The sequence below is a fragment of the Neovison vison genome, chromosome 4 (genome assembly GCF_020171115.1).
Source record: "Neovison vison isolate M4711 chromosome 4, ASM_NN_V1, whole genome shotgun sequence".
Lineage (NCBI taxonomy): Eukaryota > Metazoa > Chordata > Mammalia > Carnivora > Mustelidae > Neogale > Neogale vison.
In genome coordinates this window covers 165,509,497-165,534,953 of record NC_058094.1, presented here as the reverse complement: position 1 = coordinate 165,534,953, position 25,457 = coordinate 165,509,497, and the positions used below count along the sequence as shown (strand labels likewise).

Here is a 25,457-nt window from a genome sequence, read left to right as displayed (position 1 = left end):
ATGTTGCCAGGAAATGCTGCCAAGGACTGAGAGCAACTTAAGAAAAAATAAAGCTACTAGTGGCATGACTAAGTGCAGGGGAAAAGTATCATAAAATATTTTAGAATAGCATCATATTTTATTCCTCTAAAATAGCCACAGAACTGGCCATAATCTTAGTCAAAAATAGTCTACTGATATTGATTGAACTGTACTTCAGTCAAAGTGTCACTGCCTAGGAACTACCACTGGAATAAAGTCACAGAGTTTCAGAGTTTATTATATTAGATCTGAATTATTTTTGTCCTGAAATGATAAAATAACAATTCAACCCAAGTGCCCAAGAACTGAGTGAACAAATACCAGGCTGTCATTTTGGATACAGGTTGAATCATTAATAATACCTGAATAGAACAGCTGGGCCATTTGGAATCAAAACCCTAAAAATCTCCAGATATACTGGGAAGACTCATCTCAATGTGGGAGGAAAACCAACCCATCCAAAGCCAATTATACAAAAAAGGTGGGCTGACTGGATTTATATTTCCCCTTTCTTCACATTCTTTTCCTCTTTACTTCTGGTCAGAATTTTTAAAATCCTCAGGGACCTACGTGGCTCAGTCAATCAAGTGTCTGACTCTTGATTACAGCTCAGGTCATGATCTCATCGTCATGAGACTGAGTCCTGTGCTACCTCAACATGGGGTGTGGAGCCTGCTTAAGCTTCTCTCTCTCTACCTCTGCCTCTCCCCTCCCTTGGTCCTGCACTCTCTCTCTCAAAGAAAAAAGAAAAAAAGAAGAAGAATCTTTAGAATCTTTTCTATGTAGTCTTGAGATACAACAAGTACTGAACAATATATGTCTAAACATTATGAATAATGCAGTAAACTTATTTTTGATGGAGATGTCAAGTCACCCTTTCTTACATTTCTTTCCACCTATATTTTAGCTATTGTACTTTCACTTAATGAAAGAAAGAAAACCCCAATACCATTTGCTAAACTGTTTAGTTTGTACTAAGTTCATATTTAAATGGTTAATAAACTCTTATCCCACCAAAGTTAAGGTTTCTCTCTCTCTCTCTTTTTTTTTGGTTTTCTAATATTTAGCACAATTACTCGAACATTTGTTGAACTTGTGGGAATCATTTATTCATCTTTCCTTGGCCCTTGTGAAATAAATATTAAAAAACTAGAAATCACCTGGCATATATTCTGGACCTCCTTACTGAAGACTTATTAGAAGAGCCTCAAATAGAGTAGCTCCATATTTCTTTTTAATATTCTGAATGTGAGGCTCATCTAAAATCATTGTGAATAAAGTACAAGACAGTGACTAATTCGAATTCAGGTCCTATTGTCATCCTATTTTCCACATCTATATAAAAGACTAAAATTTCTACGCTTAGATATTTCAAAAACAGGTAATTAAAATAGGTTCATTCAATAAAAAACTTTTGATATGGTGTATATTCAAGAACTATGTTTATATGAAGTAAGACCACTTAATAAATACACTAAACTTCTTGTCCTATCAAGCACTCTGGGAGACCATGGACTTATTTTTAGAAGGCTACCGTGGCTGAAAACATTTCTGAACTTCTTCGAAGATGGTCTTTTAAAACTATCAAAGAGCATCTACAGAATCTTTAGTTACTGAGAATACATAGCAAATCATATAAAAATATATTCCACCAAGGTCACACAATCAAACTAGACACAGTATCTTTTGCATATTAACAGAAGTACTGATAAGAATGAACTCCACTTGCCAAAGTGTTGCGTCAGATGAGAAAAGAATAGATCTTCCAAGATAAATTTTCAAAGTAGTTCTAGTAGTAACAGCTGGTGGACCACCTTTCTTTAAACTCTGAGATGCAGTAAAATTGGTAGTACTAGCACCTACAGTTATCCTTGAGCCGGGTAGTTTGGGCCAGATTTTATAATTTCACTAATTATTATCATAAATTGTAACCATAAGTAGGGTAATCTAACTTAATCTAATTTAAGGTAATCTATTTTACCCCACCCTGACAAGGAACATGTATTCAAAGCATGGTGTGATAGAAGGATAACACCATTATCAAGAAAAAGTGAGTTTAGTTCGGAAAGAACATGAGGTACACAACGGAGGGTGCCGAGATAAGTCTTTTATGCCAAGCTAAGGATTTTAAACTTTAGATTTTTCCTTTTTTAAGAAAGACTGTGCTTATAGCAGTAAGCTGACTCAATTAGAGATGGGAGGTTTTAGCAGGGGAAAACACAACAGTACAACAATAATTAAGACATGGAAAGAAGCCACCAGATTCAGGGCATAATTCAGGGGAGATGGGACAAGATACCATGATGAGCAGGATGGGAGAAATGAGGGAGGAGTAAAAAGTCAATGATTATGCTGACAGGAAGAACTTAATCCAATGGTTGCCCAGGGTCTGAGAGTCTTGATCAAGGTTGTGTTCCATAGTGCCAATAAGCAAATAAAATAAAACATTCAGCTCCATTTCTTTTTTTTTTTTTTTAAAGATTTTATTTATTTATTTGACAGACAGAGATCTACAAGTAGGCAGAGAGGCAGGGAGAGAGAGAGGAGGAAGCAGGCTCCCCGCTGAGCAGAGAGCCTGATGCGGGGCTCGATCCCAGAACCCTGGGATCATGACCTGAGCTGAAGGCAGAGGCTTTAACCCACTGAGCCACCCAGGCGCCCCTCAGCTCCATTTCTGTACCAAATCTCTGAGTTAAAACTTAACTCATTTGATATACTTTACCTTGATAACTGTATTCCTAATCCTATCTTATTACATATAAATAGAGCACATAATCCAAATTTGGAATTATATACAGTAAAATTATTAATAAGGTATTTTCTCTCAGTAGCATAGAAAAATATGCCACTTTTTAAAAAAGCATGCTAATAAGAGAGTATGATATATTCTACCCTGTGAAAACATAGGTTGAATACATTTTCTTTTTTTTTTTTTTTAAGATTTTATTTATTTATTTGACGGACAGATCACAAGTCACAAGTAGGCAGAGAAGCAGGCAGAGAGAGGGGGGGAAGCAGGCTCCCGCTGAGCAGAGAGCCCAATGCAGGGTTCAATCCCAGGACTCTGGGAACATGACCTGAGCCAAAAGCAGAGGCTTTAACCCACTGAGCCACCTAGATGCCCCACACTTTATTTTCCTTTAAAGGTTTTATTTATTTATTTGACAGAGAGAGAGAGCACAAACAGGGGGAGTGGAAGAGGGAGAAGAAGGCTCCCCAATGAGCAGGGAGCATGATTTCTGGCTGGATCCTAGGACCCTGGGATCATGACCTGAGCCAAAGAAAAATGCTTAACCAACTGAGCTACTCAGGCACCCTGTGAATACACTTTAAATTAAAACCTTTTATACAGATGGTAACAAGACTAACAAGAAGATAAAGAGCATGAACAAAACATCCAAAAGACCATTAAAAGGATTTTAAAAATATCTGGATATGACAACTTGCAGAATGTAAGGATAATGTCTGCTTTAATTTGCTATACACAGGTCCCACTTAGAATACCCTCTTCTGTCCAAAGAAATGCAATTACACCTTTCAATGCTTGTTTAAACTTTAAGTTTAAATACCAATATAATCTTCTGCTCAAAAATCCTAAAGACAACTTCAGCAGAGAAAATTATCATACATTTATTAATAAAACTAAACTGCATATAACTGGGCTGGCATTCTAAACTATTAGATGATTTAGAAAAGGCAATTTCTATTTTGACTGATTAACTCATTTCTCCAAATCAAAAAATGTATTTTTTACCAAATAACCCTGAAGTAAACAGTTTAGTCAAAGAAGTCAGCGTTCAAGACATGCTCCAGGAAGGAAATGTAACTGTAACATGATAAACAGCAAGTTTCCCCATATACAAGGAAGATGTTTAGAATTATAGGTTATAGGTCCACTGCTTGCATTTTTCATGAGATAAATCTAAATCACTACCATGAGTATATTGGAAGCACTAAAAGTATTCTGAAAAGATGACCATGAATCTCTACTCTGTATGGAGAAAGTATCAGGTGCCAATGATTACCAGTAATTGCCGATATAGGAATGTGAACTTTAGGGACTTCTTTAACACACACACACACACACACACACACACACGCCCATATCCATACAGTATAGACCTTCAAAATGAACACATTAGTTGGCTAATTAATTTCCTGGTCCTTAAGTGTACAAAGAAACTAAGTTAAAATTAGCCTATAGTAATATGCAGTTATATATGAAATCATAATTCATAGTATTAATAATATTTTTAGTATAATTATGCTTAGTTATGCTTTGTCTTCCTGACATTAGCAATGGTAGAAGATTTTGTGAAAGTCCTTCATGAAGGAAGAAATACGTCCTTCATGAAGCTGATCAGAAATAGTATGCTAGGAAATTTTAACTGAATAACTTTTTTTTATTAGGACAAAATATTTCAGAAAAAGCCTTAGAATATTTACTAATTTAAAAGCAGATCTTTCCACAGAGAAATGTGAGATATATAATAATCAGTGCATAGGAGTTCTTTCCCTTTTAGGGGTTAGCTGAATACCAAATTTCTTAGACTTTTTAAAATTCAGACTAGAAAGGGGATGGAAAATATCTATTCATGTTCATTTGTAACAACTTCTTAGGATATTAGTTAATTCTGCTAAATGTCTGTAGAACATTTTATGCAGCAATGAGAAATTACACTATTCAGTAATATGTTTTTACAACCTCAGATGAACCTCAACCTTGTGTAACTGACTTCCTAAAAAGTTTGTGTCAATAACACTTTGGTAAATTGAATAATTTTACTTGCACATAAGTTAGGCATTCTCTAAAGCAAATAACTACCACCAAATCCACTCTACAGTTAAAATTTTTTTTTACATTATAACACAGCAAAAATTAATATGTAATTTACATTTTTCTTTTTGGAGCTTAGTATAATCATGATCATTATGAAAGACTATAAAAACATTTAGAATTTTAATTGAAAAAGCCCACTGAATTTGGGGCATGATAACTTTAGTTTCTCTAAATTTAACAGCTTTAGAAGCTGATTCCATGGAGCTTCAATAGGCCGAAATTCACTTAACAGAACTCCAACTGTAACTTAGAAACTCACTCTGTAGAAATATATTCTCCATGTTTCAAAATGTGGACTGTCCTGACATCATCCATCCTTGTCCCACCCTTGTCCTTGCCCCATCCTTGTCCGAATCCATCCTTGTCCCACCCAGCTCCCAGTTCATGTGAAGGCTTAAATCAGTGCTTTTCCAATCTTACAGGCTACCACTGAATGATACAAATGAAGACAAAACCCATCAGTTCCTGAAACATTTAGGTATTTTATTTTATTTTTTTTAAAGATTTTTTATGTATTTATTTGACAGAGAGAAATCACAAGTAGATGGAGAGGCAGGCAGAGAGAGAGAGGGAAGCAGGCTCCCTGCTGAGCAGAGAGCCCAATGTGGGACTCGATCCCATGACCCTGAGATCATGACCTGAGCCGAAGGCAGCGGCTTAACCCACTGAGCCACCCAGGCGCCCACATTTAGGTATTTTAAAACATGGCAACACAAATGTAGTCTACTAATTTTCATCTTTGCCAGATATCAATAAGACTGCATGTCACAATAATCACTCTTCAGTGATTTGAACCCTTATATATCCAAAATAAATCTCTCATAATTCCTATGTAAAGATTTAGCAGATGTTTGCTGCAGGGCCTTCTAAGCACCAACCACCATGCTCCACACCGGAACACTGAAAATGACAAGGTGCTATTTGATGAAGCACGCACATCCACCAAAATTACTCTGAATACAGAACTACAAAAACATTAAGACAATGTTTGGATGAAAAGTTTTAAGTAAACTGTCAAGGACTCTAAAATTGCTATATTAACTATGGAAATGATACAGTGAGTCTAATCGAAGATTTGGCTAATATACTCTATATGTACTTTCTTTTACATTTTGAGGCACTTAATTCAAGAATGGAATAATATTTTTAAGTGACACAAGAAATATTAGCAATAATTTATTTCATTATTTTTCCTATGCCTTCCTACTTTGTAAAAGTCTTACATACAATTTTACACTGTTTATCATATCATATGGTTATATTCAGGGATTAAAAGAATTTCTTCAATGATTCATAAGAAACATAAAAAAAGAAATCGACCCAGAACATACATTTCACCTACCAGCTGTTTTTTTTACCATGAGATTAAGTGTGATACTTATTTCATTAAATGGAATAACTGTATAAAGAAGTTATTTTTTGACCACTTGGCTTAGTACAAAGTAGAACAGGACAACTATCTTAAAGATTAACTAACATAACCAAATACTAATACTAAAGGCTTTAAGGCTAATAATTCTTTAAGATAAAAGCTTTTAAGAATAGTTTAAAAAAGAGGGGCGCCTGGATGGCTCAGTGGGTTAAAGCCTCTGCCTTTGGCTCAGGTCGTGATCCCAGAGTCCTGGGATCGAGCCCCACATCGGGATCTCTGCTCTGTGGGGAGCCTGCTTCCTCCTCTCTCTCTGCATGCCTCTCCGCCTACCTGTGATCTCTGTCAAATAAATAAATAAAATCTTAAAAAAAAAAAAAAGTTGTAAGAATAGTTTAAAAAGAAAACTAAATTCTGAGTATAGTAAAGACAAATAAGTTATTGTGCATTCAACCATGATATCAATTAATGGTAATGTAACATATGAAAAGCTTCTTTTCCATTCTCTTATAGCTCAATAATAGCAGATATTAAGCCAAAACCAAGCTGTACTCACTTCAATAGTCTCACAAGACACCAATGTCCAGGTATCACCACATATCATTACTACATATGACTACATTTCTACACAAGAAGGCACATCCAAAAGTTCAGAATACCGAGAGGGTATTTGCTTACATGTGTGAAGAGAAAGTGTCAATGAGTAATCCTAGGCCAACTATAGCAGAACATTATACATCCACGTAGGGATATAACTTAGACCTAGATATATTATAGAAGCCACAGAATGAAGGTCTCCTAGGCTTTATCCAGCCAAAGAAAAACATATATAAACAGAGTATTTAGTATTCAACAAATACCAAAAGCTCAAGTTAACTTAGAAAAGCAAAGGAACATAAAAATTCATATGTGAAGCCCAAGGCTTAGAGAAAATAGTGGGTTAAAATCTTGGCAGATTTTTTTTTTTTTTAATCTTGGCAGATTTTAAATTGATTTTACTGAGAAAAATGACTGTGAGCACACCAACTGTACCTAAAATACATATTCCGTAAGGTTCAGAGTTCCTCAAATATAATAGGGATTCAAGCAATTTTTATTGTGTAAAAAAGGGAGAAATTCCATTAGTTTTACTCACCAACATATTGCCAACAACCAGTACAGTAACTGAAACATTTCTTGAATGAATGAACAGTTATCGTGGAAATTACATTAAAGCTACATTAACCTTTGGCCATTCGTTAACCAAAAAGCCAAAGAGTAAGCAAATGCGACTGACTAGATTTTTTGTTTTGTTGTTGTTTTTTTTTTTAAGATTTTTTTTTTTTTTAAGATTTTTTCTTTATTTACCTGACAGAGATCACAAGTAGGCAGAGAGGCAGGCAGAGAGAGAGGAGGAAGCAGGCTCCCTGCAGAGCAGAGAGCCCCATGCAGGGCTCGATCCCAGGACCCTGGGATCATGACCTGAGCCGAAGGCAGAGGCTTAACCCACTGAGCCACCCAGGTGCCCCTTGTTTTGTTTTTTTAATAATGGGTCACTCTGGCATGTAGAGGATTTCAAAGCGTTTATTAAGCTATCTGACCAAAATATTGCAGAATATTGTAGGTTTAAAAAAAAAAATCTTATTTCTGAGCACAGTCTAACTCCCACATCTAGAAACTAATGAAACTGCACTTAGCAATGTTTGCCAACCTCTATTTAGGAAATGTTAGACACTTAGTTTAACTTACAGCTGATTCTTTTCACAGCAATTTATCAGATTGCCTCCAAAAATACTTTAGAAGAAAATGACACTGTCACAGAACCCTCAAAGATATTGTAAATATATTTTATTTACAGACTATCAGCTCAAATATAAACAAATCTGTATTTCACTGTGATCTTTTTGTATCTTCATGGAAAGATCAGTTCACAGGTATACATGAGAATAGCAAAGTTTTTTATGGCTAAACCTAACGTAACCCTGAGCAACTAAGCCCTGCCAGTTTTTATTATCTTCTAAGATAGAAATATTACTTCACTGATTCAACTTACAGATTGATGTATTTAACTAGGAAAGTTAATTACAGAGGAAATATCATGAAAAACTCCATCCATCACACAGACTCTATATAACACTTTCAATATCACAACAATAAAAATATCATTTCTAATGTTACTTATAAAAGGACTCGTGTTCCACATTTACTATTAAAGAGAGCTTACAATAAGCACAAATGACACTGAAAAAAATTCACCATGGAAGATATTATTAAAATTGAGCTCAGAATATCTTTTCTGGATTACATCAGCAAATCCAGAAAAAGTGAAAGAGCCCAAGCAGTTATAAATTGAGAAGATAGTGCACCTTGTTGTTTTGCCATGAAAGTGATATATAGGGACGCCTGGGTGGCGCAGTTGGTTAAACGACTGCCTCCGGCTCAGGGCGTGATCCTGGAGTCCAGGGATCGAGTCCCACATCAGGCTCCCAGCTCCATGGGGAGTCTGCTTCTCCCTCTGACCTTCTCCTCGCTCATGCTCTCTCTCACTGTCTCTCTCTCTCAAATAAATAAAATAAAATCTTAAAAAAAAAAAAAAAAAAAAAAAAGAAAGTGATATATAAAAGGGTACTATTTTGAATGTTGCTAAAATATCAAAGGAGGGCAAGCGTAAAGAATTGTGTTAGGGATGAATGGAGCCTTACGATGCTTTTATTAGACATGTAAAGTTTAAACTGTCAAATAAGAAAATACAAAAGACCTTAGTCTACCCAGATTTTGAGAATTCAAACAAAAGGCAGTTTTTAAAAAAAATGGAAATCTAAATTCTGCTTTAACAAAGTGATAGATCCTTTAAGGACCAAGAGGAAGGCTTACTAATGGCATGATAGGGTTTTGAAATGCTATGACATTCTTATATGCATACCTGAGGCCTGAATCATTGGGAATATTTGGAACTATTTTAAGTTCTGTGGACCCTAGAGTCTAGTCCCATGTAGCTTTCTCTTCACCCAACCCTCTAATGCTATTTTTGGCTTCTCTATGACTTAACTGTATAAGCAATGGGATAACCCATTATGCATTCTTTTCTGTCCCATAATGAACTGGGTTCCAAAAGCAACTCTCAGTTAACTTGAGTTGGGACTTAAAGAGTTATATGGGCTTTCTGGGCCCCAGATGCATGCTGCCTGACCTTGGGCAATTACTTAACTTGTCAGGATGTCATTTACGCATCTGTGAAGAGAAGTTATAAAAGTGCTCTACACTAGGTTTCAGTGAAGACTAGTGGTTGACATAAAAGCTCAATAAATGGTCATTTTACTAAGGATTATCTAGTTTACACAACAATAATCAAACCAATATCATACTGCCATAAAAACAGACACATAGACCAATGGAACAGAATAGAGAGCCCAGAAACAAACTCGCAGATGTATTATGGTCAACTAATTTTTGACAAGGGTGCCAGGAACACACAATAGGAAGACATAGGACAATCTCTTCAATAAATGGTGTTGGAAAAATTGGATATCCACATGTCAAAAATGAAACTGGACGATCTTCTTACACCATATAAAAAATTAACTGAAAATGGATTAAAGTTTAAAAATAAGACCCAAAGCTGTAAACCTCATCGGAGAAAACATAGGGGAAAATCTCCTTAATATCAGTTTTAGCAATGACATTTTGGATATACACCAAAAGCAAAGCAACAAAAGCAAAAATAAATAAGTGGGACTACATGAAACTAAAAAGCTGCTGCACAGCAAAGGGAAAGAAAAATCAATAAATTAAAAGGGCAAGTTATGGAATAGGAGAAAATATCTGTAAGGAGTAAGGAAGTTAATATTTTAACTTAATATTTAAAATATTAACTTAAGGAGTTAATATTTTAAAAATATAAGAAATGTTTGCAAATCAACAGCAAAAAAAAATTTTTTTAATGGGCAAAAGAGTTGAATAGACATTTTTCCAAAGAAGACATATAATAGCCAACAGATACATGAAAAGGTGTTCAACACCACTAATCATCAGGGAAATGCAAATTAAAACCACAATGAGATACCACTCACACCTGCTAGAATGGCTATTATCAAAAGATAAGACATAAAAAATTGGCAAGGATGTGGAGAAAAGGTAACAAGAGTATGCCATCATTGGGAATTTAAATTGGTGGGAATAGAAAACAATATGTCTATGTAGAAAACCTGAAAGACTCCACCAAGAAAATGGAAGAACTGATACATGAATTTAGCAAAGTGGCAGGATGTAAAATCAATGTACGGAAATCTGTTGCATTTCCATATACCAATAATGAAGCAGCAGAAAGAAAAATCAAAGAATTGATCCCATTTACAATTGCACCAAAAATAAACCTAACTGAACAGGTGAAAGATATGTATGCTGAAAACAACAGAACACTTAAGAAAGAAATCGAAGAAGACACAAAGAAATGGAAAAACATTCCATGCTCATGGATTGGAAAAACAAATAGTCCTAAGAGGTCTATACTACCCAAAGCAATCTACAAGTTCAATGCAACCCCTATCAAAATAACATCAGCATTTTTTATGGAGCTAGAACAATTCTAAAATTTGTATGGAACTAGAAAAGACCCTGAATAGCCAAAGTAACGTTGAGAAAGAAAACCAAAGCCGAAGGCATCACAATTCCAGACTTCAAGCTGTATCACAAAGCTGTAATCATCAAGACAGTATGGCATTGGCCTAAAAACAGACACACAGATCTATAGAACAGAGTAGAGAGCCTAGAAATGGACCCACAGCTATTCTTTGACAAAGCAGGAAAGAATATCCAATGGAAAAGACAGTCTCTTCAACAAATGATGTTAGGAAAATTGGACAGCCACATGCAGAATAATGGAACTGGACTACTTTCTAATACCATACACAAAAACAAATCCAAAATGGATGAAAAACCTAAATGTGAGATAGGAAACCATCAAAATCCTTGAGAACCCAGACAGCAACCTCTGTGACTCATCTACAGCAATGTCTTACTAGACATGTCACCAGAGAAAAGGGAAACAAAAGTAAAATGAACTACTGGGACTTCATCACGATAAAAAGCTTCTGCAACAAAAGGTAACTGATGGTCAGGTCATGATCTCAGGGTCCTGAGATCGAGTCCTGCATCAGGCTCTCTGCTCAGCAGGGAGCCTGCTTCCTCCTCTCTCTCTCTCTCTGCCTGCCTCTCTGCCTACTTGTGATCTCTCTCTGTCAAATAAATAAATTTAAAAATCTTAAAAAAAAAAAAAAAAGGTAACTGATGGAATGGGAGTATGAAATGACAAACCTGATAAAGGGCTATTATCCAAAATCTAAAAAAGTTATCAAAACTCAACACCCAAAATATAATCCAGTTAAGAAATGGGCAGAAGGCATGAACAGACATTTACCAAAGATGACAAACAGATGGCTAACAGACACATGAAAAAACGCTCAACACCATTCATCATCAGAAAGATACAAATGAAAACCACAATGAGATACCACCTCAGATACACCTGTCAGAATGGCTAAAATTAACAAGTCAGGAAACAACAAATGTTGGCAAGGATGTGGAGAAAGGAGAACCCTCTTACACTGTTGGTGAGAATGCAAATTGGTGCAGCCCCTCTGGAAAACAGTGTGGAGGTTCCTTAAAAAGCTTAAAGTAGAACTACCCTACGACCCAGCAAATGCACTACTAGCTATTTATCCAAAGGATGGAAAAATATTGATTCAAAGGGGCACATGCACCTCACTGTTTATAGCAGCATTATCAACAACAGCCAAAGTATGGAAAGCTCAAATGTCCATCTGCTGATGAATGGATAAAGAAGATGTGGTATGGGTGTGTCTGTGTGGAATGGAATGGAATATTAAAAAGAATGAAAAGAATCAGCCATCAAAAAGAATGAAATCTTGCCATCTGCAATGATGTGGATGGAATCAAGAGTGTATTACACTATGAGAAGTCAGTCAAGACAAACCATAAGTGACTCTTAATCTCACGAAACAAACTGTGGGTTGCTGGGGGGAGGGGGGTTGGGAGAAGGGGGGTAGGGTTATGGACAATGGGGAGGGTATGTGCTTTTGGGTAAATTGGAAGGGGAGATGAACCATGAGAGACTATGGACTCTGAAAAACAATCTGAGGGGTTTGAAGTGGCGGGGGGGTGGGAGGTTGGGGTACCAGGTGGTGGGTATTATAGAGGGCACGGCTTGCATGGAGCACTGGGTGTGGTGAAAAAATAATGAATACTGTTTTTCTGAAAATAAATAAATTGGAAAAAAAAATGTAAAACTTCATCAAGTTTTGCAGAAAGTAAGATACACTGTATCTTGAGCATTTCTTTGATCTACCTAATGGATCTGTACGAAGGACATAAATTTGTCATAAATTCATGCTAGTTCCCAGAGGGAAAAAAAAAAAAAAAAAGAAGTCAGTCAGTCAGATAAAGACAAATACTGTATGATTTCACTCATCTGTGGGATTTAAGAAACAAAACAGATTAACATAGGGAAAGGGAAGGAAAAATAAAATAAAAACAGAGAATCTTAAAGACAGAGAACTGAGGTTTGCTGGAGGGGAGAGAAGTCGGGGGGGGGAGTGCATTGAAAGGTGATGGGCACTGAGGGCGCTTGTGATGAGTACTGGGTGTTACATGCAAGTGATGAGTCACTAAATTCTACTCCTAAAAACTACTACTACGCTATACGTTAACTAATTTGAATTTAAATAAAATCTTGGAGGAAAAAAATAGTATAGAGGTTCCTCAGAACACTGAATATAGAACTATCATATGATCCAGCAATCCTTCTTCTGGGTATATACATCCAAAGGAAATGAAATCAGTATCTTAAAGAGATATCTGCCCTCCCACATTCATTAAATTATTCACAATAGTCAAGATACAAAATAACATAAATGTTCATTTATGGAGGAATGCATAAAGAAACTGTCACACACACTCACACAAATATTAGACAGCATTAAAAAAAAAAAAAAGGAAATCCTGTCATTGGCAACACAGATGAACCTGGAACCAAAGAAGATAAGCCAGACACAGAAAAACAAATACTGTATGATCTCATTTTCTTGTGGAATCTAAAAAAGTCAAATTTATGGAAGCAGAGAGTTGAGAGATAGTTTCCAGGGCCTTACAGGTGACAAAAATGGGAATATACAGGTCAAGGGTACAAACTTTCAATCATAAGATGACCAAATTCTGGGTGAATAATAGCGAATCCTATATAGCACGGTGACTCTAATTAATTAATACTGTATTGTGTACTTGAAATCTGTCAAGAGTAGATCTTAAATGTTCTCATCATACACCAAAACAAAATGTGATGGGTGTATTAATAGCTTTACTGTGGTAATCATTTCACAGTGTATACATAGATAATATCATCATACTGTACCCTTTAAATATAGACAATTTTTATTTCTCAGTCATACTTCAGTAAAGCTAGCGAGGAATACTTAAAAAAACTATCTAGTGTAATAACCTTACTTTTCCTTTCTGAATTTTTTCTCTACCTAACAAAAATCTCAAAAACCCCACCTCTCACTTTTTTTTTTAAAAGATTTTATTTATTTATTCTGACATAGAGAGAGAGAGAGAGTGAGAGAGAAGCAGTCTCCCTGCTGAGCAGAGAGCCCAATGTGGGGCTCCATCCTAGGACCCTGGGATCATTACCTGAGCCAAAGGCAGATGCTTAAACGACTGAGCCACCCGGGCACCCACCCCCCAAACTCTCACTTTAAAGACAGAGAAAATAAGATGCCAAAAATCTGTGACTTGCTGCAAGTCAAATGTTGAAACTGGAAATAGAACCCAAGTCTCTTAACTCCCAATTTATTATATTTTTTTAAAGATTTTATTTATTTATTTGACAGACAGAGATCACAAATAGGCAGAGAGGCAGGAACAGAGAGAGCGGGAAGCAGGCCCCTGCCAAGCAGAGAGCCCGATGCGGGGCTCAATCCCAGGACCCCGGGATCATGACCTGAGCCAAAGGCAGAGGCTTAACCCACTGAGCCACCCAGGCACCTCACTCCCAATTTATTATCTCTCAGTATACCTTTTTGTTTCTGAGACTCTTATAGTACCATTTAGAAAATAATTGGCCTTTAATGTGACAATTCTGGAGAAAAGAGCTAAGTTATTCTATTAAGGAATAACATAGCCACACATTGCTTCATTCCACCTTCATCAGAAAAAAGACAATCCTGTGGTGCCTGGGTGGCTCAGTAGTTAAACAACTAACTCCTGATTTAATCTCAGGTTCATGGAACTGAGTCCCACATTGGACTGCAGGCTAGGCATGGAACGTACTTAAGATTCTTTCTCTCCCTCTCTTAAAGGGAAAAAAAAAAAAAAGACAATCCCAAAAGCGAATTTATAGAATTAGTTACAAGGCAATCTAGTTGTCAGTCAGCACTCAATCTTATATTCAATACTATCTATAATAATTATTTTGTTAGGCATGTAAGTATTAATAAAGCAAATAATCCATGAAGAGTTCACTTATATCTTGTTTGTTCTGCTTAAGAAAATAAGTGCATGATACTTTTAGAAAATGTTTCATTCAGTAAACTTATTTTTTAGTGATGTCAAAGTTAAAATTAGCTTTATGAACTATTCACAAAAGTTCTTCCTGTGGTTATACTAGCTAAATAAGGAGTTATTACTGTCAGTAGGTGGTATGTATTTGATCTTTAGTAACACTAGGCAGCAAGTTCTAGCCGTTTATGAAACATTCAGATGTTTAGTAATTTCTTAATTCTAATAACTTGTAAGACAATTTTGGACACTGATTTTGCCACACAATAATGGGTTTCACTAGATTCTTTCACTCATCCCTATTTTTGGTGAGCCATCATTAAGGTGCACCATGGTGGCACTTCATTAAGTACAAACATTCACAGTTCAAACCCACAAATTGCAGTGGTAACTTGTTAGCTCTTGGGAGGGCTGAATTAACCTGGCACCAGTTGCTGAGACAATCACTTAAGACCAGTCTCTGCTTAATGATTCCTGAAGCATTCATTAGTTTAGCACCATGTGTAACTAATTTTAACATTCGTGGAGAAAAGTACTTCTCACTATGATTCAAGACAGAACAAATTCTAGATGGGAGCAGGGCAGAAACAGTCAAGTTCATATCCCTGATCCCTTAGGAAGGAGATTTCTCACTTTCTTGCCCTCTCTTAAACTTTTCTTTAAGAACAAGTGGAGAAATGTGACCAATCCATATATATTCTATTCCAGTTACATTCACCATCCTTTGTCTTACATGTTTAGACAAGCATATCCCAGCAGTGTAATAGTGCTGTGAAAACAGAAAACCTACTCTTTAGTAATTCTTTTAGCTCAGAAATTACAGCTGGTCACCAAGATCAGAGTCTTCTTGAGTTAGGAGCAATGGGACAGTCTTGTGGAATAAACACTAGACGTAGAATCAGAATATTTGCACTTCAAATGCACTTTCTTGATAAATGAACATATACATTGCCTAGTGTATAAAAAGCACTAAAATGCTTTCTTCCTTTCTACCTACAACCAGAGACACACGTAATATAGGGGAAGTTACTCAGGTATTCATGAGCTTACCCCCTTCTGTTATTTGTCTCAATAGCATTCATTTGAAGTAAACAACTCTGCTTAAAGGTATCTGCCATGTATGGCCTTACTAAACAGAAATACTAGAGAAGTATTTTTCTCTATAATTGTTCATAATGCAAGTAAAATCCTTACTTTTTCCAGAAGTACTACTAATCTGTTTTGCAGAATAAGCACAGATATTATTGTTTTAGAATGAGCTGGATGATAGGTGGAATCATGGTCAGTTTAAGGGTCCAGGTAAAGGGCAGAGGTAACTTCTGGCTCTGCCATCAGTTCCTTCGGCTCTCCATATTAAGAGTTGAGTAGTGTTCTCTCTTCCCTCCACTTTTGGCAAACCTAATTAAAAGACTCAGTCTCAAGTTCAACCTTTGTTAAAATACAAGTATAAAGGACAGAAACAGCATCTGTAATTTGGTTTCCTTATCATTTAGTAACAAAATTATATATTGAAGACCAAAGGCAACAGCGCCAGGCACAGGTGCTAGGGAAAAGCCTGTCATGGTGGTGGTGTCCAACAATTTTAAGCAGGGGAGAAAAGACTGAACTAAAACTAAGGATATCATGGCCATCAGGATATAATCTTTGGCAGACTATTAGCGATATGTGAAAGCTTTGATAAAACAGGTTTCTAGAAATTTGTTTAAATTTCAGCCTTAAGAAAAACCTTCTACTAGCCATTTATTGAACATTACCATTTATCTCCATTGTTACTCACTGCCATGGACCCCAATAATTTGGTTTCTTATTCACATTGAGCCTGCATTTTTACAAATAAAGACCACAAGGATGTCATTACCCTTCAGCATTTCCCAATGCATAATTCCTAATTTGCACTAAATCCTTAAAGAAATGTACACTGCAGTGAATGGCATGTCCTTCTGTAAAAAGTATTATAAATAATGAAATAATTTTTAGCTCAATATATACACACAAAATTATACATACAGTTAAATTGAGCAAGGTGCTTTTTATATATCTTAGGTGTATAATATTCAATATGCTTAATGCTCCTTATTTGAGGGGAATATAATCTTTGAACATAAGACAGTAGTTTAAGAACAGATAACTTCTATAATTTCACTTATTAAGTGAACCTTAAATCTTATGCACCATAACTGATGGAAAAAGCTAAAATAATCAATGCTGCTGATACTTAATGTAGTTCTCAAAGGCCTAAAACCTTTCCCCAAAACCAGTATTTGAAACCTGTCATTTTAGGGGGAGGGGGGAAACAAACCACAACTTTTAACTATTTTTACCAAGTATAGGAAAGCTTTGAAACAAGTTCCTCTAAGCACTCTAACAAAATTAATTTTAAAAGATGGGGCCATGAGAAGGGCTTAATTTCTATGAATACCAGCCTGAGAGTAACTTTGTATGAAGAGAATGTCTGAGTATTTCTAAAAAGTAAGGAGAAAAAAAAAGTAATTAAAAACGTTGCATTCCACAAACTGAGCATAGCATAAAATAGCTCAAAAAGGAAAATTTAATAAAAAGATTAAAAAACCGAAAGCAAGTCAATTGATTAAAATACAAAGACACACACATTTCATGAAGTCATTCAACATTACATGCTGGCTGGCTTTGTATTTTCTTTTAAAATATAATCATAACTTCTTAATGCATTAAACAATAAAGCTCTCAATAATAATCATGAAAAACTCTAATCAAATTTCACTCTAGAGTTAGTAATCTGCTAGCATATTAGTCCTAAATAAATGTTATGTTAAACCAGGAATCAACACATGTTATTTTCCATAACAGGAGCCATATAAATTACAAGTTCTCCCATGTTTTTTTAGCTAGATTTGGCACACTTAAGAATAAGCAGTATTCTCCATCCAGAGTACTCGAATGCAACTGATTGTATATCTTTTAGAATTTATAATTCATCCTAATGCTCAATCTTTACAAAAACCACAATAGGATCTGCAATTGCTACTTACTGTCTTATCTTGCACAGTAAAATGTGAGCATTTGTTATGTTTCTAAATCCATAGGTTTTGCTCTGAGGTTTCAGAAAGAAGCAACTTTATTTTCTTTTGGTTATTACTCATGATTTTAGCTTACAGATCATTAATTTTTAACACTAACATCCTGCTATATTCTCATTTGAGTTCTATTTATCTCAAAGGTAGACTTTATGTATTACCATTACAAAAAAATAACTATTTGCATAATACTTTATGATTTTACATCTATTACAAACACATCACAGGGAGCCTGAGGATGCATTCAGCAGCTTGTCATTCACCACTTCAAGACCCTTCAGAACCAAACAAGGGGGAGGGTGACATTTTGCTAATGGCAGAAGTAAAGAAATGAATATAAATAACAAACCTTGAAGTTTTAAAAATACAAAAGAAATTTTTAAAATACAAACAAAAATATGATCCACATGCATAAACAAGATAGTTTTAATTTGTAAAAGTCCAGGTAAAGATGCATCTTCTGTTATGATACCCTTTTAAATGATCTAAAACTCGTGCTATAAAAATTAATTGCCATCTTGTTGAATTTTATAAATTACTATATTAAAATTTGATTGCATCTCTTTACACAACCCAGCTTTTCCTCAGCTTTGTGAAATAATCTGAGTATCATTTCTTTATTACAGACTTAACCCTATAAATATGCATATTAAGAATGTTTAAGAGAGAAATAATAATGATCCAACATGTTTAGAAATCATGTTGTTTCATAATTCCCTCTCGGTAAAACAATCACGAAGAAAGAGTTTAAACCTGTATTTTCTTCCATAACCACCAGTCCAGATAAAAAAACATATATTGAAAGCTCAGTTATGTCCCTTCCAGTCTAAATGCTCATAGCACTTGAAGCTTTTTGTAAACAATATGCCTCTATACTACATACCTATCCCTTGAACCACCACCTACTTAAATTAACATTTTTAAATGTAGTTTCAAATGCAGCATAACACCATCTGAAATACACACACACACACACACACACAGGAGTGTGCAGAAAAGGAAGGAGGTGGAGAGCAAGAAATGGAGCACGTTGTTGTTTTTCATTCATGCAGTATAGTGATGTCAGTGTCTGCAGCAGCGGCGGCGGCAGGAGCCTTGACCTGTGGAGGCTAAAATCCACTGAAGTCAGAACCTTGCAGAATTCAAAAGAAACTGAGTAGATAATGTTTCAAAAATTGTTCAACTGTTCACAGTATGGATTTTAAATGGCTAACTAAACAGAATAGATTAGTTGCACAGTTTTAATTTGGGTAGTAGAGAGGAGCAAGGCGGGATGTGGAGAAGTAACATAAAGGTAATATAATCAGGGAACTGGAAGCTAAAGAGCCTGCATTCAAAATCCCTTAGATATAAGAAACTGGCAAAACACCTGGTGTTAAAAACAGCAGAAAAGCCCCTTCTGTTCCCAATACAAGCTCTCTGGTGATGCAAATTTGTCTGCTGCGCGACCAGATTCAGAAAATGTTTTCATCATGATTACATTAAAATTGCATTAAACTCAGATATGCCACACTACAACAAAGGGGACAGTTTAAGCCTGATCACAAATTTCATTAGAACTACTTTATGATGGACCATGTAATTCTTAAGCAATTAAGGCTTTTGAAGGGATGCAGAAAAACAAGTTGTACTATGATGTGTTGTAAGACGTTAGTGTTTATCAACAAAAGGGGAGGAGGCACTAGATGGCCATTACATTGTTGCAGCAACTACTCTTACTCTGCCCCCAATACCTTCCTACACAATCAGTCTGAAATGGTTATTTTATGGCTGTTACATTAGTCCCTAAAAGAAAATCCCAAAACTCAATCTAAGCACTGTTGAAGTTAAATCACTCAAAAATTTCTCTAACTGCAGCCTTCCATTCGTTCTTTTACCTCTCATTTCATATAGCTCCAGAAAATGTGCAAGGGAGCTGCATATGGCATTAATCTGTTAGAAAATGGTGGCCTTTTCTATAAAATACAGCCAAAGATGTGTGTTCAGTTGTGGTCATTATTAGGGCGATCACGTTGTTTTCATTCATTCATTCAGGATTTGCTGGAGGATGTCAGTTTCTGCAGCAGCTGGCTTGACCTGGGGGAGGAGTGGGGGAGCAAATTCCTCCTGGTGCATACAGATTACAGGAGGTATTTCTTGGTGCTCATGTACACATACCACTGCACTACATCCTACTCTGCCAAACCATCAAGTGGTCTGAAAACAAGTGCCTTAGCAACATGCTAATTACCAACCAGAAATATTAAGAAGGAAAAAAAAAAAATCCAAACTGCAATCCATCATAACATAATCACTTTCTCCAAGTCTTTCATTAAAAAGCTCCACTAAAGAAAAAAAAAAAATCCACATACCACAGCAACGTACAGAGCTCCACAGTATTTCCCTTCCAAACAGAGTTTTCCACTCGGTATGATCAGTTGTCTCCACAATGCTGCAGCAGCAGCAGCATCTGTAGCTCTAGCCTGGTATCTAATTATATTAGCTACTCCACTCTCCCTTATGAGCTTTAAGTCCCTGTTTTGGCTAATCTTCCTTTTCTCCCCCAGGACCCAACTAGATCATGCACTGTGTCCCCAGACATAAACAAAACCAAACCAAAACACAAAACATTAAGGGAAGCCGACAGCATCCCCTAGCTTACCATTACCTTTGACACCTAACAAAAAAGAAACTTGAGATCCTTTAACAGCTCAGCTGAACTGTTAAGTGTACTTAAAAATGGAAGGAAAGAGTGAGCACACTCCACAAATAGGTCTTTGGAAATTTACCATGAAAATCTTGTGTTGGGCATAGATGATTTCCAATGAAGTACTGCTCTGATGCGTATGACTATATAAAGTAGAAAAAACAGGGAGACCCAAAAAAAAAAAAAAAAAAAAAAAACCACCACCAAACCAAACCACCACCAAAACACTACACTTCAACTGCATATCCACAACTGTCTCCTCTACACAGCCAACATATCCTTATGATATCCTTATACCAAAACTAATGCCATCACCCTTCCAAAAATGAAGAAATATATATATATTCCAGTGGTCACAGACACGTTAGGAACTTTGTAGGAAAGCACAAAGAGGCTGTAGATTACAACCACCACCTTATCCGCTGCCAGAGTTTGTGTGCGTGTATTTTTAAGTGTTTCGCCCAGCTCCTCCTTCCCCCGCTACCAACAGCAAACACATGAGTGAGCTAATCAGCTCAAACTGAAAAACCTTTCGATGCAGGCGTGTGATGGAAGATAAAATCTGAGGGGCGGCATGTGGGTCAAATAAAAGTTGCTTTGCAGTTCGCTCCTCCAAGCCCCGCAGCGACCGCAGGGAGGTGAGATTCCCAAAGCCACTTTCACACCTTCGGTAATGCACTAGCAAAGAGAAGCCCGGAGAGGCTGAAGTTTCCACGGAGGGAACCGTCGGGGAAGACGCAGCCCGGGAGGACGGAAGGGTTGGGCTCGCTACCTCTGCACACCGGCGAGCCGGGGCTCCGTCTCTCAGGTGAGTTGCTCCTCCGGTGGTTCTCGGGGGACCGTCTCGGGCGTCCCTTGGCCCGCGGCGCCTGCTCGGTCGGGGCCGCGGCCGGCGGCAGCGTCGGACTGGGTGGGCTGGGGCCGCGGGCCGCGCCGGGCCCCGGGAGATTGCCGAGCGAGGCGGCGGCGGCGGCGGCGGGTGGGCGCGTGGGACTGTGCTGGCTGCCCCGCAGGAGCTGGTAGGGCACGGTGGCGCGGATGGGCTGCAGCAGCCGGCCGGCTCCCGCAGCCGGGGCGCAACCCACGCCGCCGCCGCCCGCACCGTTCCCGCTGCCGGCGGAGGGGGCGGCGGGCGGGGAGCCCGCGGCGCTGCGCCGCATCCTCTGCGGCGGGGGATGAGGGGTCTGAGAGGAACTGGAGGAGGCGGCAGTGGACATGGTGGCTCCGAGGGCCCGGGACGACGCCGGCCGACACGGAGGCTCAGAGCGGGAGGCGCGCGAGCGTGTGGGAGCCGGCGCGATAGTGCGTGCGAGTGTGTAAGGGGGAGGGGCGGGGGTATCGGGGAGGAGGAGGAGTCTCTCGGCTCCCCCTTCCCAACGCGCACCCCCGCCGCCTCGGCGAGGGGGGAGGGGAAGGCTGCGAAAACAAACGCCCAACGGCCCCAACCGCCGGGCCGGGCTCCGTGTGGCGGTCACGGCTGGGGCCGCAAGGAGCCCGGAGCCGCCGCCGCCCCGGGCATCGCGCTGACAGGGGAGAGGGGCAACAGTCCGGATCACGCAGCCTCGGGGGCCGCTCGCTGCCTCGCGGGGCTGCACGCGCGGGATCGCCCGGCAACTGCTGGGAGGGCCCGGACCCCTGCTTCTGCGGATCGAGACCTGTGGAAAGGGCCTCGAGGTGTTTGGCTCTCCGCGGATCCCGCGCCACCGCAAACACCGCCGCCGCCGCCTCCGCCAGTTCCTCACTCCAAATGGCAACTGATTCCCCACCCGCACCCCGCCCCCGGCCCCGCCTCCCGGCGATCGGACCCGGCATCTGCCGCAACGAGCATTCCCATTGGCTCCGCCGCTCCCCATCAGAGCGCGAGTGATTGGTTGTGGAGTAGGAGTGAGAGGAGGACTTACCAATGACAGTGGTGCATGCTACTTTGGAGGCTGGGCGTGAGGGAGTGGAAGAGTGAAGCGGGGGCTGGCTGTGCGCGCTGGGAGAGGCGTGAGAGTTGACAGCCTTTGAGGTGAGAGCGAGAGTTTGATTGGGCTGCCCTTTTCGTGAGTGTCCTGCGCGTGCCCCAACACCCAAAGACACACGCACACCCGGGTAAGCCAGTAGCGAGGGCTCCCCCGCCCTGCGCCGGTTGTACAACTTGAGATAAACGACGCTTAAGGCTCACTTTACTTTGCAAGTACACCTGTTCTGTTGGGACGTTTTAGAGTTGGTACCAGAAGAATCCACCCTTTCCCCTCTAACTTTGGAAATGGAGTTTTTGTGGCAAACAGACTAATTGACCAAAAGAACTTCAGGGCATCAAAAGCAAAGTCTAGAAGCTGGATTGAACCACAGGTCAACATTTTTATAAAAGTCTATCTTTAGGTTTGTAGTTATGCAGTGAAAAGAGAATCAAATCTTTTGTTCCACAGTAGCCGAATTGCAAGGGTTAATAAGGAATTGTACATCATTACACCATCAGTTAGATGTATTAATGGAGGACACCCTGTTGCCTTTCCCCAGAAGCAGATGGTCTCTTGGGAGAAATAAATACCAGACTTAAAGTAACAATCCACTGTGGTAAATTTAGTTGTTATTCTGCAGTGAAACTGAAGAAATATGAAGATTTTGGGTAACTATCAAAAACCAAAGTTTACCCCATAGTAAACCAAGGTTTTAAACGTTATGCAGGGACAGTTAATTTAAGGGTCTACCTCAAATACTCTCCATTGATTTCCCTGAGATAATAGAGAGAGAGAGTGAGTTATCAGATTGGTCTGCTCTTGGTGTCTGTCCACACTGGAAAAACTTCCTGTGATTTTGGGCCCTATATGCAGGGTTTAGTTTCACTTAGAGGAGTCATCCCTCTCTGCTTCCTTGTGCTCTGAGTCCAGAAAGCATACTAGCTTCTGTAAAAAGTAGGTGAACCCCAAGGACGCCTGGGTGGCGCAGTCATTAAGCATCTGCCTTTGGCTCAGGTCATGGTCCCAGGGTCCTGGGATGGAGCCCTGCATTGGGCTCCCTGCTTGGAGGGGGTCTACTTCTCTTTCTCCTCCCCACTCATGCTCTCTCTTGCTGTCTCTCTCAAATAAATAAATCTTTAAAAAAATTAGAATGTTATAGTAGAGCTAACTCATTTAGCTTTACTATAATCTCCAAGGTAGGTACTATTATTATCATCCCCATGATGTTCTCAGCTAAAGCACAAAAATGTTAAATGTCTTGCCCGAGATTACTTAGCTAGTTAAGAAGGAAGCTAAGAACCCAACTTAGGTGAACTAACTTGAATCTGTGAGTAAGCCTAGCACATCACAGCTTAAGGCTGTGACTATATGACGATAGAGTATTTACAACATTCCAAGAATCTCCTGTGTAAGATTAAGTTCCCATTAGTTCAAAAGAAATTTTATAAGTGAAGATAGCCTGCTACCTATACGTTTTTCTTTACACAATAACATGTATTTTAGTTATACATAAAATAAATACTCTTTCAAATTTGGTATAATTGTTTTTCCATCCAAAATTAAAGACTCTTCATTAATTAGGAAATTGATTTCTTTCACGAGGAAAAAGTAGCTTCTTTGCAATGACATTAGAATATCAAAAACAAAAACCTTGACAGATTAAAATGTGAAATTTTTTTAAAAGCCGGTAAATTACTAAGTTGTTGATTTGATTACAGCATAGTTTCATTATAGAAATGTCCTCTCTGGTCACTCCTAAATATAAGTATGGAACAACCTCAACACATTAAATTACAACAATTCTAAATGTATACCAAGCCACAGTGATAATGATCAATACTTGATTTGGATCTAAAACCACATGCCTAGCCATATTTTAAAGGCTTCCTATGTCTTTCAATCTAGCATAGCCAATTAAATCAGGCATCTAGAGCAAATCTGAATGACCCACACCAAGAACTACTATGATCTTAGAATCCTATTTTTAGTTATTTATAAGTCATCATGACCTATGTGGATGTTCAATCAGCTTCTCTTTGCTAAAGAAATCTTGGTCATCTCTTAAACCTTTATTCTTGTGAAATAAGTACTGATCCTCATGTGCGAGGAATTCAGTCTCCAAACAAATCAAATGTGGGCTAAAATGAACTAAACCCTGATTTCAGATGTCCATTTGTTGAGTTCTTAATAATGTTTAATAATGTTTTATTCTTATCAATGGTGGGAGTGGTCTCTCAGGGTATAAACTTTAAGAAAATGTTCTCCTAAAAAAAAAAAGAAAAAAAAGAAAGAAAGAAAGAAAGAAAGAAAATGTTCTCCTCAGCAAATTGGAAAACCCATGAAGGAGGTATGGATTGCTCAGCTAGGGGCTCTGTTAAACTACTGTGTTAGCTATGGGATGGAAAAGTCCAGGGTATTGGTTGAATCTAAATGGGACACTCTATATGAGACTTAATGTTAGTAATGACCTCTTTCCTATGTTGCTCTGACTAGAAGAAAACAACATTGAGAAAACAATTTGGTGGCATGGGAACCACCTTTGTCCTCAGTAGCCTTATGTCTTGGCTGTCAATGGGACAGAAATCCACCATTGGCTCCTTTGAGCCTTTGAGCCTTCTATTATATTTATTTCTTATTCATATATAGTAGTAAACATATTTTAGATTAAATTAAAACTTGGAATCAGTGGCTACATATGATTAATATGCAGCCTCAAGTGGAGAGAAAATGAGGTAAAGAAGCATTGGACCTACAAGGCTATCTCTCTTTTCTGGTTTCATCCAGGTTTGCCAGGCTGCACGTCCAAAGTTCATCCAAATCTAAGAGTCAGGCCAGGCTGTCAGTATTAGCAATGAGGTCATGGCTGAGAGAGAACACTAAACAGATCTGCACTGATGTTCATCTTAAGCTGATTAAACTCTCTTGTCGGTGAATTCTTTATAGCAACAACAAAAAAAGCCTTGCCTGAATTTTTGTCCCTGGCAGATGCTTA

The 25,457-nt window shown here is 38.3% G+C and overlaps 1 protein-coding gene across 2 annotated transcripts in view; it reads right to left on the bottom strand.

Annotated features, from left to right (window-relative positions):
• Positions 1–21,809, bottom strand: part of GLCCI1 (glucocorticoid induced 1) — a 104,173-nt gene extending 82,364 nt beyond the window's left edge. For both annotated transcript variants that reach the window (XM_044246095.1, XM_044246096.1), the window contains exon 1: positions 21,292–21,809. In XM_044246095.1, coding sequence (XP_044102030.1) covers positions 21,292–21,736 — 445 coding nt within the window. In that variant the 5' untranslated portion in view covers positions 21,737–21,809. The remainder of the gene's footprint in view (positions 1–21,291) is intronic.
• Between the last annotated feature and the right edge of the window lie 3,648 nt (positions 21,810–25,457).